This window comes from Pseudorca crassidens, chromosome 7, assembly GCF_039906515.1.
Source record: "Pseudorca crassidens isolate mPseCra1 chromosome 7, mPseCra1.hap1, whole genome shotgun sequence".
Taxonomy (NCBI): Eukaryota; Metazoa; Chordata; class Mammalia; order Artiodactyla; family Delphinidae; genus Pseudorca; species Pseudorca crassidens.
Window position 1 is genome coordinate 13751664 of NC_090302.1, and position 16935 is coordinate 13768598.

Sequence of the window (16935 nt, forward strand, 5' to 3'; positions counted from 1 at the left end):
ACTTACTGGTTTCTAATTTTGAGCCATTCATTTCAGTGCCAAACTCTTATGTTAGAATCCTTTTATTTGTATTCATCAAAATAAATTATCTAGGTGTAGGACTCTATAAAAAAACTCCTACTTTTATACCTGGGCATTAAAGGGTGTTTCAGTTCCAATTTTACTTTTCCTACTTAGAAGTCCCTCTTCTTGACATTAATAATTAACCAGTAAACCAATTTACCCAAGTTCTTCAATCTCGGTTTATTTAAAAGGAGAGTAACTTCAGGAGCGTTATATCCATGGTTTACTGCTACCTCCAGCATGGGCCTGTGGGGCATACTTTGTTTTTTAATCTTCGTGGGGAAAAGTTGGGGACAGGAACAAACGTAAGTAAAACAACCCATCTTTATTTTTCAATGCATCTTATTAATGTGATGAGTGAAAAAGTAAATTCAACAGACTGTGTTAATTTGGTTTTTTGTTTGTTTGCTTTTTTTGCGGTACGCGGGCCTCTCACTGTTGTGCCCTCTCCCGTTGCGGAGCACAGGCTCCGGACACGCAGGCTTAGCAGCCATGGCTCACGGGCCCAGTCGCTCCGCAGCACGTGGGATCTTCCCGGACTGGGGCACGAACCCGTGTTCTCTGCATCGGCAGGCGGACTCCCAACCACTGCGCCACCAGGGAAGCCCCAGACTGTGTTAATTTGTAAATAACTTTCTACTTCTGGGAGCACTAAGTGAATAGTCTCACCTCTGAATAAGAAAGTCATGTAGCATTTTGATTTGATGAGTGGCTAACAACATGACAGTTTTAGGGGATTGTTACTTATAAAAATTTACATAAGTGATTATTCAAATTCCTCTTCAAAACAGCACAAACTAAACTCAAGATAATAAACTTTCTTGGTGTTTCTGGCTTGTTTCTATCTGGTGCAGAGTTTTCTTTGTGTTTTCCGTGTACTGTACATAGTAAAGCAAGGATTACTTGGGGTTCAATTCTAAGCCTGTGGTTTGAAAAATCTATGGTTATAATTACTTCCAAATTTATGAGCTAATGCTTTATAAATTTTAGTGTTATTATTGAAATAATGTGTATTTTAAACTAAATCTTTAAAATATTGATATCATATCAAGAAATAACATTTTAGTACTGATAAGTAACTGGAGAATATCTAATCAAACCTACTCATTTCCTGTAAGGATAAATCCAGATAGAGAAAGTAACTTGCCAAAGGTCACACCACTAAGAGAAACAGAAGTAGGACTTGTATTAAGGACTCCTCTTTACCGCTTCAATTTTTTCCCATTTTGTTATAAATGTATACTTTAAATATGTAAAATATATTATAAATATAAATGTATACTTAGGATGTCATAAATTTATAGCACTCTCCCAACCCTAATCTGATTTTCTCACATGGCCACAATCACCCCATTTCCTGGTTAGTTTTCGTTTATTCCTTCTTGAAAGACAGCCGACTGAAGTTCAGAGAAATTGGATTAAATGACTTCAAATTAGTGGTAGAACTAGGACTAGAACCTGGGTCCCATGATACTTAATTTTTTCTACTACACTGTACTGGCCCTCAATAAACATCTTCTCTCTTTCTCTGAAAAAGTGGGAGTATGCCATTTACAACATGGGAATCAATAAATTTAATTGATTGATTCAACAAAAATTTTTTCAGCACCCACTATGTGATAGGCACTGAGGATATAGTAGATGATACAGAGCTTGCATTCAAGTGGGAGAAGAAAATGATGAACCAATGAATGAACCAATGAGTGAATGAGTAAATAAATAAGGTCAGGTAGTTATTGGTACCATGAAGGAAAAAAATAAAGGAGAGTAAGAAGATAAAGAAATGATGGGGCACTATTTAAAAGTGTAGACAGGGAAGGTTCTCTAAGGAGGTGACACTCAAACAGAGCTTGAAGGAAGTAACAGAGCAAAGCATGCAAATATCTGGAGAAAGAACATTCCAGGTAGAGACCAAACTAGAATTTGTGCCTCTCTGCAAGCTCAGTGGCCATATTCTCTACAACTATTGAAAGAAAATAAGAAAAGTATGAAATACTTTATAGCTACTAATGTATCAGTAAGGACAAAAGTCTGTATGAATGAGTGGTTCCAGAGCTGTCTTTTAGGGACCTGAAGCATGAATTATTTATATTTCACCACCACCACCACATAGACAATCAAAAGTAAAACAATACTAAACTGAAAAATATAAAACTTCTAACAATACCAAAATTAAAATAACTTTTTTTTTCTAAATTTCTCTTGCAAAAATTCTTGATAAATTCAGTTTAGCCTAGCAATTGAACGTGTTAATTCAGGAAACGGGCTGCTCGGGTTCAATTCCTAATTCTGTAATTTAATAGCTATGTGACCTTGGGGAAGTCAATTATCAGTTTCTTCCTCTGTAAAGTCGGAGTAATAGTAAGACTTTTTTCATAGAGGGGTTGTCACAACACAGTGAGTTTATATATATATATATATATATATATATATATATATATATATATATATATATGTCTTAAAATAGTACCTAACACTGAGTAAGATTTCAGTAACTGTACCTTATTATCATCAAAGCTGAACATTCCTCATTTTCTGCTGTTCCTGGGTAAGCACATGGGGAATTGAGAAGATGAAATTATCGTAAACCACAAATAAATGTTGATTTAAAAATATCATTTTAAGTTGAGAATAGGTGCCTATTTTATTTATTTTTATTTTATTTTTTATTTTATTTTTTGGCTGCATTGGGTCTTTGTTGCTGCGGGTGCACTTTCTCTAGTTGTGGTGAGCAGGGGCTACTCCCCGCTGTAGCGTGTGAGCTTCTTATTGTGGTGGCCTCTCCTGTTGCAGAACACGGGCTCTAGGCACATGGGCTTCAGCAGTTGCAGCACGCGGGCTCAGCAGTTGTGGCTCGCGGGCTCTAGAGCGCAGGCTCAGTGGCTGTGGCGCATGGGCCTTGTTGCTCTGCGGCATGTGGGATCTTCCCGGACCAGGGCTGGAACCCATGTCCCCTGCATTGGCAGGCGGATTCTTTTTTTTTTTTTTTTTGCGGTATGTGGGCCTCTCACTATTGTGGCCTCTCCCGTTGCGGAGCACAGGCTCTGGACGCGCAGGCTCAGCGGCCATGGCTCACGGGCCCAGCTGCTCTGCGGCATGTGGGATCTTCCCAGACCGGGGCACGAACCCGTGTCCCCTGCATTGGCAGGCGGACTCTCAACCACTGCACCACAGGGGAAGCCCTGGCAGGTGGATTCTTAAACACTGCGCCACCAAGGAAGGCCCCAAATGTGCCTATTTTAAATTGAATCTCTCAAGTGAGATTTAAAAAAAAATCAGAAGTATAACAAAAAATGTCATATAAATATACTGTTCCTTCTCTTTTCCTATTTCAACAGGTATGTCATTTCAGCACCAAAAGTATTCTGTGTTGGAGCATCTGAAAATATTGTAATTCAAGTTTATGGATACACTGAAGAATTTGATGCAACAATCTCTATCAAAAGTTATCCTGACAAAAAATTTACTTATTCTTCAGGCCATGTTATTTTATCCACAGTAAATAAATTCCAAAATTCTGCACTCTTAACAGTATGTATTTATCCTTCAGTTTCTTTATATATATAGAATATTCTCAGTAAAATGTGTACCAAGTTTGAGTATTGATAACAGAGATTTGATCATTTATACCACTCTACCACTGCGTGATTATTAGATGATATCAGTCACTAATGAGTCATAAGCACAAGAATATTATACTTACTTTTAGGTTTGTACATATTTAAGTAACATTGTACTAAAAATAGTTTTTATTATATTGCAAATAATAAAAAGACAACACTGAGAGTCCTCCAAAACATTTTATCCTTTAAACGGGATCTGTGTATTACTCAGGTTTGAGAAACGCTGATCTAAATAAATTCTAACCAAATGTAGGAATTCTTTGATTAATGTTCTTGATGGTAAATGCTCTAACCTCTTAACAAATACTTCCACTTTTTAGGTTTATTAAGAAATAAAATTCATTTCCCAAAAGTAGACACTCTTATCTGATGCCATTAGCCACACACATGTGACTGTTACCTTTAAATTTAAATCAATCAAATGTAACTAAAATAAAAAATTCAGTTAATCACTCATACTAGCCACCTTTCAAGTGCTTAAATAGCCACAGGTAACTGGTGGCACCATACTGAACAGCTCTCCCTTATCACACAGAGCTCTGTTGAACAGTTCTAACTCAGATGGCTAATTGGAAAAGTAAATTAGGGTGGGGAAATCACAAAATTGATGCATACCTTAAGCATTTAACTTTATCTTAACGTTACAATGTATCTTTATTTGCTAATCGTTAAATGTTGTGCCCAGGTCTTTTCTTGGGTCCACTGGTTGGAGCAGAGATTCTTATTTATAATGTGTCACAGCTTTAACGAATCATTTGTTCTACAGTTTCTATTTCCTTAAAGTAGAGAAAGAACTTAGATACTTGCAAAGCAATCTGAGTGCAGAATCTTTATAGATTTTTACCGTTTTCCAAATTTTTACAGTATTCTCACATATCTAATTTAACATGGTTTGTTTTAGTGATTAACTTTTATCTCATGTTTTCAAAGCCGAAGTTTTCATAAAAACACTTTTCTGGGCTTCCCTGGTGGCGCAGTGGTTGAAAGTCCACCTACCGATGCAGGGGACACGGGTTCGTGACCCGGTCCGGGAAGATCCCACATGGCTGGGCCCGTGAGGCATGGCCGCTGAGCCTGCGCGTCCGGAGCCTGTGTTCCGCAACGGGAGAGGCCACAACAGTGAGAGGCCCGCGTACCGCAAAAAAAAAAAAAAAAAAAAAAAAACACTTTTCTTTCTTCTGTTACTTTCTGTGTATTAAATGTGCATATCATGCAGTGTAAAGTGGATCATTACAATTACATAGACAAATTGGAAAGCACATTGCTCAACCCGTGGAAGCAGAAGGATGTAGATAGGATACAAAGTGTCCTGAACATCAGTCAGGATGTTGAACTGAGGGGATGGAGAACATGGGCTAATCCAACAAGCTGATGAAGTGAAAGTTTAAGAGAGCTCCTATAGTAGTAGTTTTTACTAAATGCATGTAAAATTGGGGAAGCACAGAACCAAAAAGATTTTTTTTTTTTGTGGTATGTGGGCCTCTAACTGTTGTGGCCTCTCCCATTGCGGAGCACAGGCTCCAGACGCGCAGGCTCAGCGGCCATGGCTCACTGGCCTAGCCACTCCGCAGCATGTGGGATCTTCCCGTACCCGGGCACGAACCCGTGCCCCCTGCATAGGCAGGCGGACTCTCAACCGCTGCGCCACCAGGGAAGCCCCCGAAAAAATTTTAATTGCTTAAAGCTAAATGTTGATTATGACATTTGATATTGAAGGGCTTTGGGCAAAATTTATTTACTACTTTGGCTCCTATACTACTTTTTAAATAACATGTTTTATATCCTTAAAATTATTATACTCTTTTCCATCAACATTGTCTTTTACAGATACAACCCAAACAATTGTCTGGAGGACAAGACCCAGTTTCACATGTGTATTTGGATGTTGTATCAAAGCATTTTTCAAAATCAAAAAAAATGCCAATAACCTATGACAATGGATTCCTCTTCATTCATACAGACAAACCTGTTTACACTCCACACCAGTCAGGTAGATTATAAAATGCTTCTCTCTCTGGGGGTGGGGGAGTGGGATTGGGATTGACACTATACTGTAGAGGTTTTTGGGTTTTTTTCCCCAAGCTTGAACAGCTGGGTAAATGATGATGGCATTTATTTAAACTGAACTCTGGATGTGGGAAAGAGTTTTTATTTATTTATTTTTAATTTTTATTTTATATTGGAGTATAGTTGATTTACAATGTTGTGTTAGTTTCAAGTATACAGCAAAATGATTCAGTTATACATATACATATAACTATTCTTTTTCAAATTCTTTTCCCATTGAGGTTATTACAGAATATTGAGCAGAGGGCCCTGTGCTATACAGTAGGTCCTTGTTGGTTATCTATTTTAAATATAGTAGTGTGAACACTCCCAAACTCATTCTATGAGGCCACCATCACCCTGATACCAAAACCAGACAAAGATACCACAAAAAAAGTAAATTACTGGCCAATATCACTGTAGAGCTTTTTAAAACTTGAATTTAAGTGGAGATAGGTTTCCAACTTGCTCAAAAGAGTCTCAATTCCCAGTGATTTTTACACTTATAAATATCATTTTAATTTTAAATTCATACAGAAATTGTTAAACAATTAAACAGAATTAATTTTAAATTTGATTTTAAATATAAATCTTAAATTCATATGGAAATGGCAAAAATTAACAGTTATATTATCTACCTCATCAGTTATTCCCATGTAGAAAAAAAACTAAGAATTGTGAAATGTAATGTTAGGTCTTATTATTAAACAATTTTAAGATGTAACTGCAAATATTATTTTGGCAATGAGAAGATAATTTATTATAAAGCAGTGATCATAAAAAAAGGTCTATTACTTTGGAGCTAATCCTCAAATTCAGAAAACAAATCAAACCCTAAGAATCGGATGTTTCAGCAAAATATAAACTAAATCACAGAAATATATGGATATTAATTTTCTAAAGGGATCTGCCTAAAGAAAGTTCCTATTAGAACATTGTTTTGTATTCTTGGTTTATCTGTTAGAGGGGGAAAGGGCAGGATAGCCAGTCAAAACTCTGGGATTGACAATTGACTGGATTTATTCCTAAGAAACCAACAATAAACACAGAAAAGTGTGAATGCTGACCACATATGTTCATGTGTCTGCAAAACCTTCGATTCCTCCATCACTCCCTGTTACCAGAATTAACTTTTGAGCACATCAGAGATGGAATTATGAGAGAACTGTATGTGGAAGGGGGAGGTTATGGAGTTTCAATAATGACATTATTGGTGAAGGAAAGAGGAAGGGAGGCAGGACCAGCCAGCTTTGTTGAAAACATTTCAGGTAGTAGATACCTGCTGCATATTGGTTGATGTTGATAGTATGGGGTGGAACAGGCCTGCACCACCTCCTTTTTAGCAGGAGCTCCTGTTATGACCAGCTCAGAAAGGAAAGGCCTACAGAGGGTGGGGTGTTGCTTTCAGCTTGGACAGAATATCATAGCCAGAATAGTACTCTCTTGACTCCAAGATGACTTGGTGTACATGGAGATAGTCTCTGCCCATAAAGCTTGGGCCCTTTTTGAACATCATACCCAGAAACAAATATATCCATACCCTTGTGTTCCTCCTATGTTAGAGGAAGCTTCATTAATTGGGTCCTGTTGACACTACCTACTATTTAGCATCCTCATCTTTGTCCAACAAGTAGTCTGATACCCAGAGCCTGGGACCTCTCTTAGCTATCAAGGCTTTCCTTAAGAATAGCCTTGGGACTTCCCTGGTGGTACAGTGGTTAAGAATCCACCTTGCAATGCAGGGGATGTGGGTTTGATCCCTGGTCGGGGAGCTAAGATCCCACATGCCTCGTGGCCAAAAGACCAAAACATAAAACAGAAGCGGTATTATAACAGATTCAATGAAGACTTTAAAAATGGTCCACATCAAAAAAGTCTTAAAAAAAATTAAGAACAGCCTCATATGTTATTTCTTTGTCAGAACTTTAGTGTAAGAAGATGTGGTATCCTCATCTATTCTAATCATAGAGGAGAATTAGAGAACTTTCTTCTAAATTTCTTTTTTTAATATATTTATTTATTTATTTTTGGGTGTGTTGGGTCTTCATTGCTGTGTGCAGGCTTTCTCTAGTTGTGGCAAGTGGGGGCTACTCTTCGTTGCGGTGCACGGTGGCTCTCATTGCAGAGCATGGGCTCTAGGCACGTAGTTGTGGCACACGGGCTCAGTAGTTGTGGCTTGCAGGCTTAGTTGCTCTGCATCATGTGGGATCTTCCTGGACCAGGGCTCGAACCAGTGTCTCCTGCATTGGCAGGCGGATTCTTAACCACTGCGCCACCAGGGAAGCCACTCCTCTAAATATTGACTCATTGGGACTTCCCTGGTGGTCCAGTGGGTAAGACTCTGCGCTCCCAGTGCAGGGGGCCGGGGTTCGATCCCTGGTCAGGGAACAAGATCCTGCATGCATGCCGCAACTAAGAGTTAGCATGCTGCAACTAAAAGATCCCGCATGCCACAACAAAGATCCTGGGTGCCACGACTAAGACCCAGCGCAGCCAAAATAAATAAATAAAATTTAAAAAGTAAATAAATCTTTTAAAATAAATAAATAAATATTGACTCATTACTGAGAAGTAGTGAAGTATAGTGGTTAAAAGCAAACTCTGGAGCCAAATTGTTGGGTTCAAATCCCAGCTTGGGCTCTTATTAGCTCTGTGACCCTGTGTGAGTTAATATTTCTGAGCCCCATTTTCCTCATCTGTATAATGGAGATAATAATAGAACTTACCTCATAGAGTTGTGAGAGTTAAGTGAATTCATATGTGTCAATACTTCAAACACTGCCTACCACAGAGTAAGCACTAGGAAAGTATTTCCCATTATCATTTAATCTGTGGAATAGCGTAAAGCCTTATTTACACAGAAGAAAAAGAATGATTGAGAAGTAATTCTTTTAAAAATTGATTACATCTTGCTGTTTATAGCTCTAATGTCCCAATGCACACATTTAATCTGAAGATCATTGAGGGATTTTTCTTATAAGCATCTTTAGGATAGAGGCTTAAATCTTCAAGCCTTTATAGGACAAAGGCCTTCAGAGTATTGACCAAAATCCTTCAATTTCACACAGCCTGTGTCCTGCCTTCCCCTCCAACCTTATCACCCACCATGTTCCCCTTCATCGGTGGACACCAGCCAAGCTGACCTCTTTTCAGTTGCTTTCTCACACCATTTTCCTATCCACAGTAAAGCTTGTGTACCTCTTCCTGGTATATTCATGCCCCTTCCTTGCCTTCTTAACTCCTACTCAACCCTTACGTGCCATCCCATAAAGGGCAGCCTTCTCTGCTTCAAAGCTCCCTCTTCCACACTCAGAAAGCCAAGGAGTGTCTTTTATAGCACTTCCTACCCCTGGAATTTTACATTTACTTTGTGTCATCTTGTGTTTGCCTCTCTCCTCCACTCCATTAGAGGAATTCCATGTCTGATTTGTCACCACCATATCTCTGTGCCTAGCATAGTATCTGCACATAGAAGGCATTCAATATACATTTTTAAATTAATAAGCTATATCTTTGGTACAAAAAAATTATTAATCTTACCTTTGATACACCATTGCTATGAAGACAAGATTAATTTTCTAACCTAACACAAAATGGGTTAGAAAGTGAACAAGTAGTAGCCATAGAAGTAGTATAAAATAAAAATAATAAACATTTATTGATCAGTTATTATGTGCCGGGTTATGCAAAAGCTTTGTCTCATTTAGGCTCACATACTATGAAGCAGATACTAGCAGTCCTATTTTACAGATGCAGGAACTAAGGTGTAGAGGGATTAGGTATCCTGCTCTGGGTCACATTAGAAAGTGGCAGAGGCAGGAGTGAAACCCAAGTTTTGAACTCGAGGGCCTGAGCTCTTAACTTTTGTGGCATACTGCCTCTGGCAGCATCCCAGTGATGCTCAGGCCTGGACCAGGTATGTTCATAAAGCAGGAGGGAAGACTCGAGGAGAGAGACAGGGGTGAGGGGACAGCAGAGTGGAGGGATTTACTGAGCATTTTGCTTTGATCTTATGGTATAGTGAAACAAATTTTAGAGCGCTTAACACGTGGCTTCTTGTGTAGAGCTTTGCATAATACCGACCCTTTAAAAGGTTTATGGCATCAGCTCAATTTTATTTTGTGGTTAAAGTTTTGGCCATGAAATGATTTGAGCATCAGTAAAACCCTAGAGAAATTATAATATGTCATTGGAAGGAACTAGATCAGCAAGTCTCAAGCAGCTATGAGTTAAAAGCTAAGCAGATGCTTTTTTTTTAAAAGGTGGGGATCTATTAACTGACAGAAAGAAGTGGAAGAGAACTAATTGTTATTGAGCGCCTGCAATTATTCTTTTAACAATGAGAGAACAATTGTAGGATCTGCCTCAATAAATATAACAAAACCATAGAATTCAGTGCTATCTTTAGTAACAATAAGAGACAATTTGGGGCCTTGTTGTAAGAGTGTATAATGTCTCAAACAAAGTACCTAATTTTTCATTAAAATCTTCAACTTTAATATGAGACAATTTATTATACTCCCATATAACCATATGGTAGACATCACTATTTTGCTACTATGAAATTCTTTTTTTTTTTTTTTTTTTGTGGTCCATGCCGTGTGGCATGCGGGATGTGGGATCTTAGTTCCCTGACCAGGGATCAAACCCGTGTCCCCTGCATTGGGAGCGCGGAGTCTTATCCGCTGGACCACCAGGGAAGTCCCTACTATGAAATTCTTTATAAACAGTGGCCTAATTACAGATATAACTAATTTTGTACTATATATTTATTCCCAAAAAGATGTATGTAAATATATTTTAATAAAGTGAACTGTACTTTAAATTCACTAGAAAGTAGCTCTTTAAAGGAATCCAAAAGGATTCTCTTTAAAAGAAAAAAATCATTGGTATGTATATGTCTACAAACTAACTTTTCCTTTCTTTTAAATATGGATTTTCATGTATGACTGTGTATTGAATTTTTAAAATGAAGCTCATCTCTTTTAAGGGTGACTATTGTAAAAAATCAAAATACTGTGCTTAGCAAAGTTTTTGATGATATCAATTATTCTTACAGTAAAGGTTAGAGTTTATTCACTGAACGATGACTTGAAGCCAGCCAAAAGAGAAACTGTCTTAACTTTCATAGTAAGTATGTTATTTATTTGGATGAGATACTCTGTTCCATAATCCTGCCCTCACACCATACTAACTCATTCAGTGTTCAGGAAATGGTTATTGAACACCTTCTGTGAGTATAAAATTGTAGGTTTATACCTCTACAATATGTAAAAACCTCATGAAAATGAAATCTCAACAAGTTATGTTTTGAACTAAATCATTTAAATATATCCTTCATGATTTATTTCTTGAAGAACACTGATCAATCACTAAGAATTAGTTGAATGCCTATTATGTCTGAGATTTTTTATTTGTACAATACACTTGAGCACTTTAGGCTTTAGTAACTAACATACTAACACATGAAAAATAGTGCTAACCCATGAGATAAAGATCAGCTGTTATCAGCTTTTCATCAGCCATGACATATGTAACAGATGATATGCACATGTGAAATAAACTTCCATGGTCTTCCCAGTTCGTGTCACAACCCTACAAATTTTTGTGGGGAGATAACTGCTCACCTATTAACAGTAGGTGTACTAGTAATTGGTCCTTCACTATAGGTTGCAGTACCTTTCCTCCTACTCAAATAACCAAAAACCCGAAAACCTTAACAGAGCACAAATGAAAAAGAGGATTGTATCGGAATAACCTTGAATCCTTCATAACTTACAAAAATCATAAAACTTTCACAAACTTTAACATCTGACTATTTTATAATGAATTACTTGAGAAGCATCCAGAGTGTTCCAAGATTGTGGTGGATAACTATTGGCATAGACTGCAAACTTACAAAATGTCTAGCTAATAAATGCGTTTTACAGCATATTTGCTTTGGAAAGCTTCAGATGAACACATACAGAATTTAGATTCAGGTATCTGTAAAGCATGTAAGTTCATATTTCATACATTATAACATCAGTTTTTGTCATACTTCTTTTTTTTCTTTAGTTGTACAATAAAGAGTTGAATCTCTTCTAGATAACTGAGACTAGGATACCCAGGACACTGATTTACTCCCCCCCCTACCCCCGCTGTGAGGCAGGAGATGGAAGACGGTCCAAAAAGAGGGAGGGAAGTGGCTTAAATTAACCATATTTGCATTTCACAACATTTAAATGATTTTCCTCCTTCATATTTAATTTGAAGACATGGATATTTGTTAGTAAATATTTCTGTAGATCAAAGACAATATAATCGGGCTTCCCTGGTGGCGCAGTGGTTGAGAGTCCCCCTGCCGATGCAGGGGACACGGGTTCGTGCCCCGGTCCGGGAAGATCCCACATGCAGTGGAGCGGCTGGGCCCGTGAGCCATGGCCGCCGAGCCTGCGCGTCCGGAGCCTGTGCTCCGCAACGGGAGAGGCCACAGCAGTGAGAGGCCCGCATACCGCAAAAAAAAAAAAGAAAAAGACAATATAATCAGTCAATTTTAAAAATGTGATTTATGTGATTTGAAGTTGTTTGTTTTTATTCAAAGGATCCTGAAGGATCAGAAGTTGACATGGTAGAAGAAAATGATTATACTGGAATTGTCTCTTTTCCTGACTTCAAGATTCCATCTAATCCTAAGTATTTTAAAGTATTTGTTAATAAAGTTTTCTCTAAAAAGCACATCTGAAACTTTTGGTTGTGAGGTAGATAACCAGTCAAATGGAGCCACCTAGTGTTAACAAAGGGTAGGTGTGAAGGAAATGAGGATATACAAACTCTTTTCAAGTCTAATTAGAAGCTAGGCTCAGGTTCTGGCAAAACAAACAAACCACTCCCAATACTTCTTACCAATCCTCTTTACGTATAGAAATTAAAATTTGGAAGAGGCAAAAAACAGTCCCCAGTCCTTTTTTTTTTCTTCCCATCAAAACCGTCAACCCTCCACCCTTCAAGGAATCTAATAGACTATCAGTCTAAAAGGCTGGTATTATCCCATGCCTAGCTCTGAGAGTTATAAAAATATTGGTCCCCTGTAGTCTTTACTGCACAGAATACCAGAAGACAGATTTCAAGAGGGAGGGTGTTATTAATTTCCTCCATTTGGCCACATGCTAAAGGATTAAGAACAGAACCCAATGTGAAAAAAATTTAGTGAACACATTCCTGGTGTATGCAAAGTACAACGGGAATGAGAAATTCAAAACAGAAATAAAGAATCCACAGTCCCTGTCTGCAAGGAACTTAGAGGAGGACAAATAAGATAAGTGCACCTATAAAATGACTACAATATCACTTTAAAGCAAAATCTTTTTATGGTCATTTTTGCCTGCCCTCTAGAATCGAGTTTGCAGTTAATTCACTGTACTGAAGATTTTCTAGAAATTTGGATGAAATTGGGGGATTTAAATAATTTGGATAATTTTTAAATTTTGTACTTCCTTGAAAATATTACATGCTCCATAGCACAGAATTTATCCAGTTATTTTATAATTATTATCATTTCTCCAACTTCATCTTCTGTCATTTGCTCCATGACAGATTATGTCAGCCATGACCAGTATTGTCTTACCCCAGTACATTTGCACATGTTGTCCCTTCTGCTTAGAATGTACTCCACCTTGCTCTTTACAAGGCTGGCTTCCTTTCATTCTTTAGGACACAGGGTAAATCCTCCCTTTTCAAAGAAGCTACCCCTGGATGCATGATCTAATGTAGTCTCTCACTTCCTTTTACTCTCTGTTTATTTTCTTCATGGCACTTATCTCAGTTTTGTAAGTAATTATTTATTAATTTACTTGCCTTTTATTCCCCACTAGACTGTAAACTCCTTGAGGACAGGAGTCTTGTCCATATTGGTCACTTTTGAATCACTAGCACCTCAACATAACAGGCACTTGATAAATGTTCTTTGTGTAAATGATGATGATAACCATAATATTAAACTTTATTGATTGCATAACCAGTGTGCAAGATAGATTTTATTTTTCCCATTTCACAAATGAATCTAAGTAATTTGCTCAAGTCCAATCTGCTACTAAACGTAAAAGTGGGGATTTGGACTCCCATGGACTAGTAACTCTGGGAAGACAGGATCTCTTCTATCTTGTTCATTTTTTATCTCCAGTGCTTAATCCAGTTCTCAGTCAATATTTTTGAATGAAGGTTGTGAAACTCAGATCATTTTCCTCTTTAAACAAACCATATTTTGTCCCCAACCAAAATTTCATTTATGTGAAGTGTGAATTTTATCATCTGGATAGGCTTGACCTGTATTATATGTTTCTAGAGACATTGTTATGGATTTTCTACTACAGGGTGGATTTTAGTATTATGTTAGTATAATTAAGCTCCAGGATTAGTAAATTTTCAAGTATCATAAGCTCTTCAAATCAAAGCTATTATATTGAGATAAAAATACCTGAAAAAAATCACAATGTATGAAAACTAATTACTAAATAATTTCTATTATCTTGAAAATGCTCAGTTATTTCTGTTTATTGCTTTAAAATCTGTTGTCGAAAAAAAGTACGTAGGCTATATACATCTTTACTTACCTCTCCCTCTTTAAAATGGGAATTGATTAGATTTTCTTTGGGTGAATTAAAAACATTTGATGACTTCTGTAATTATAAATATTTTGCTTCCATAGATATGGTGTATGGACAGTTCGAGCTAAATATAAAGAAGACTTTTCAACAACTGGAACCGCATATTTTGAAATTAAAGAATATGGTAATTTCTTACAATTAAAAGTTTACCTATAAAGAGTTAGTATTTTTGCAATAATTCTTTTCATGAATGAACTTAATGCAAAATCACTCCCAGATGAAGATGAGGCCACTTGCTGGTATGGTTAGAAGTACTGCTCAAGGGGGTGGGCAGAGTTGTCCAAATGCCTAGGCTCTAGTTCTAGCTGCCCTTGGTAACCCTGAACAAGCACACCAGTCTCTCTGGACTTGTCTTCCTCTTTATAGAGCCTCAAGAGACGTAGTCCCCTGAGGAACTTGACTAGTTAAGGTCCTTTCCAGAATTATGATTTTAGGAGAAACTTAAAGAATCAGAGTTGAGGTGAACAGAACCTGATAAGACTAATAGATGATTTACTGAATTCATTACAACCAGCTAGTGACAGAACAAGAACATTTGGATTTCCTTACCCCTAGTCCAGTGCTATTTTCCTTCTAGCTCACAAATTCCTAATACATTGATCCAAAATTTTAAGATATTCTTATTTTGAAATCAATCATATTAATGGATTAATAATTAACATATAAACAGCTTAACCTTTCCATTTCTTGTGGTTGTTTACTAGAGTATTTGTGTGCTCTGATATCAAATTTAACTTTCTTTTTCTTGAAGTCATTTTTTTATTCCCCAGGAGACTCATAGTAATGTGGCAAATAACACGAATTTTAACAATTAACAAATGGTGACAAAGCAAATTTATTATAATGAAACTCAACTTTAAAGATTATAGGCTCTAAATAACATATAATCCTGACTGATCCCCCTTCCTCCAAGTGTTTTTGCTGCTTCTTGTAGATATCTAAAAATTCATCCACCTCTTATTATCTGCAGCCACACATTGATTTTACCACCAGGCTCCCTCCTGGTCTACTGCAACCCCCACTAATTGCTATCTCTGCTTCAAAGATATTCTCTCTTGGTATTAGCCAAAATAACCTTGAAATGCAAACTTTGTCATGTTATTTCTCTATTGAAAAGTCCCCAGTATCTCCTCATTCCCACCTCTTTTTCAGCCTCATTTATACCACTCCAGGAATGGTGACTTTGCATTTGATGTTCCATCTGCCTGCAACACCCTCCCTCTCCCTCTTGCCTAGCCAACTCCTACTCACCTTTCAAGTCTCAGTTGAAAAGCCATTTATTCAGTGAAGTTTTCCCTAAATTCTTTTTCCTGGGAAGGATTCCCTGTACTTATTTATATCAGTTTTCATAACTGTCATCTGTCATTTAGGTGTTTGTGTAATTCTTTGCTTATGCCTGTCTTCCCTGCTTGACTGTGAGCTCATTAAGGGCAGGGTTTGTGTCCTTTTCATTGGTATATCACTGTTGGCAGGAGTATGCAGGCTACATGGCACCTAGGTACTGGATGAAAGGATGAAATATTTTCCTCTACTTCATATCCTGGGGAGAACACATCTGTCTTGATCTTTAATAACATAGGAATGCAGCCCAGAGCAACAAATTGCATTGCTCTTTTTCTTCTGTTTTTCACCATTTAGAAAACACATAAGCCCTATCTGAAGCCAACTATCTCACTTACTCTCCCGTGTCAGTCTTTGTCTACAATATCAAGGTCATACAATCACCCAATTTTCTACTAACTGTTGTGCAGGTTAATAGAATTAGAATCTGTAAGCCTCAGTACACAGTCTGAGTTAGTGTAAAGAGAAGACAGTGCCATTTTGACAGATGAAATTGTTTTCTCTTGGGCAATCAAGATACCAAAGAGAGGAAAAAACCCTCCTTCCTTTCTGCCCTAATTTTTAATTTTTTATGAAGGTTCTTTCTTGTAGCTAATTGTAAACTCTCTCTTCTTGACTAAAGTGAGAGTTTTATGTTGGAATTTGGAGACTGGATGGATTTTTCTACTAGATAAAAAAAGGAAATATTAAATAAGCAAGAAATTTCTTTTTCCATTTTGAATGTAATAAACATTTGTTGAGCACATACTATATTTGCGATTCATGAGAAGGATGGGAGGGGGAGACATACAAAGATAAAGAGAGAATAGTCTTTTTTGTTTCAAGGAGCCAATACTCTAGTGGAGGAAATAATCGATTGCCTATAATAAGTGCTGAAATCAAAGTATAAGTGAAGTGTTTCCAGTACATAGAGGATGGATTGACTTCTGATTGGCAGAATGGGAGGCTCCCCAAAAATAGTGTTGTTGTTGATGATAATGATGACAAAGTGGATGTTCTGCTGATGTAGCAGCTTATCCAGCTAATCCAGAAATACAGTTGGTTGCTATGATTTAAAGACTACTCTAAATTAAATGGTAATGTTGCCTCTTTGTTTTTATTTTCAGTGTTGCCACACTTTTCTATCTCAATAGAAACAGAAAATAATTTCATTGGTTATAAGGACTTTAATAATTTTGAAATTACTATAAAAGCAAGGTAAGAAAGTTTTTTTTTTT

At 37.2% G+C, this 16935-nt stretch overlaps 1 protein-coding gene across 1 annotated transcript in view; it reads left to right on the forward strand.

Moving 5' to 3' along the window:
- The first annotated feature begins 264 nt into the window (after positions 1-264).
- C5 (complement C5) overlaps positions 265-16935 on the forward strand; it is a 77434-nt gene continuing 60763 nt past the window's right edge. The window contains exons 1-7 of the mRNA XM_067743476.1: positions 265-368; positions 3402-3594; positions 5514-5676; positions 10792-10862; positions 12316-12407; positions 14419-14501; positions 16825-16915. Coding sequence (XP_067599577.1) covers positions 304-368; positions 3402-3594; positions 5514-5676; positions 10792-10862; positions 12316-12407; positions 14419-14501; positions 16825-16915 — 758 coding nt within the window. The 5' untranslated portion in view covers positions 265-303. The remainder of the gene's footprint in view (positions 369-3401; positions 3595-5513; positions 5677-10791; positions 10863-12315; positions 12408-14418; positions 14502-16824; positions 16916-16935) is intronic.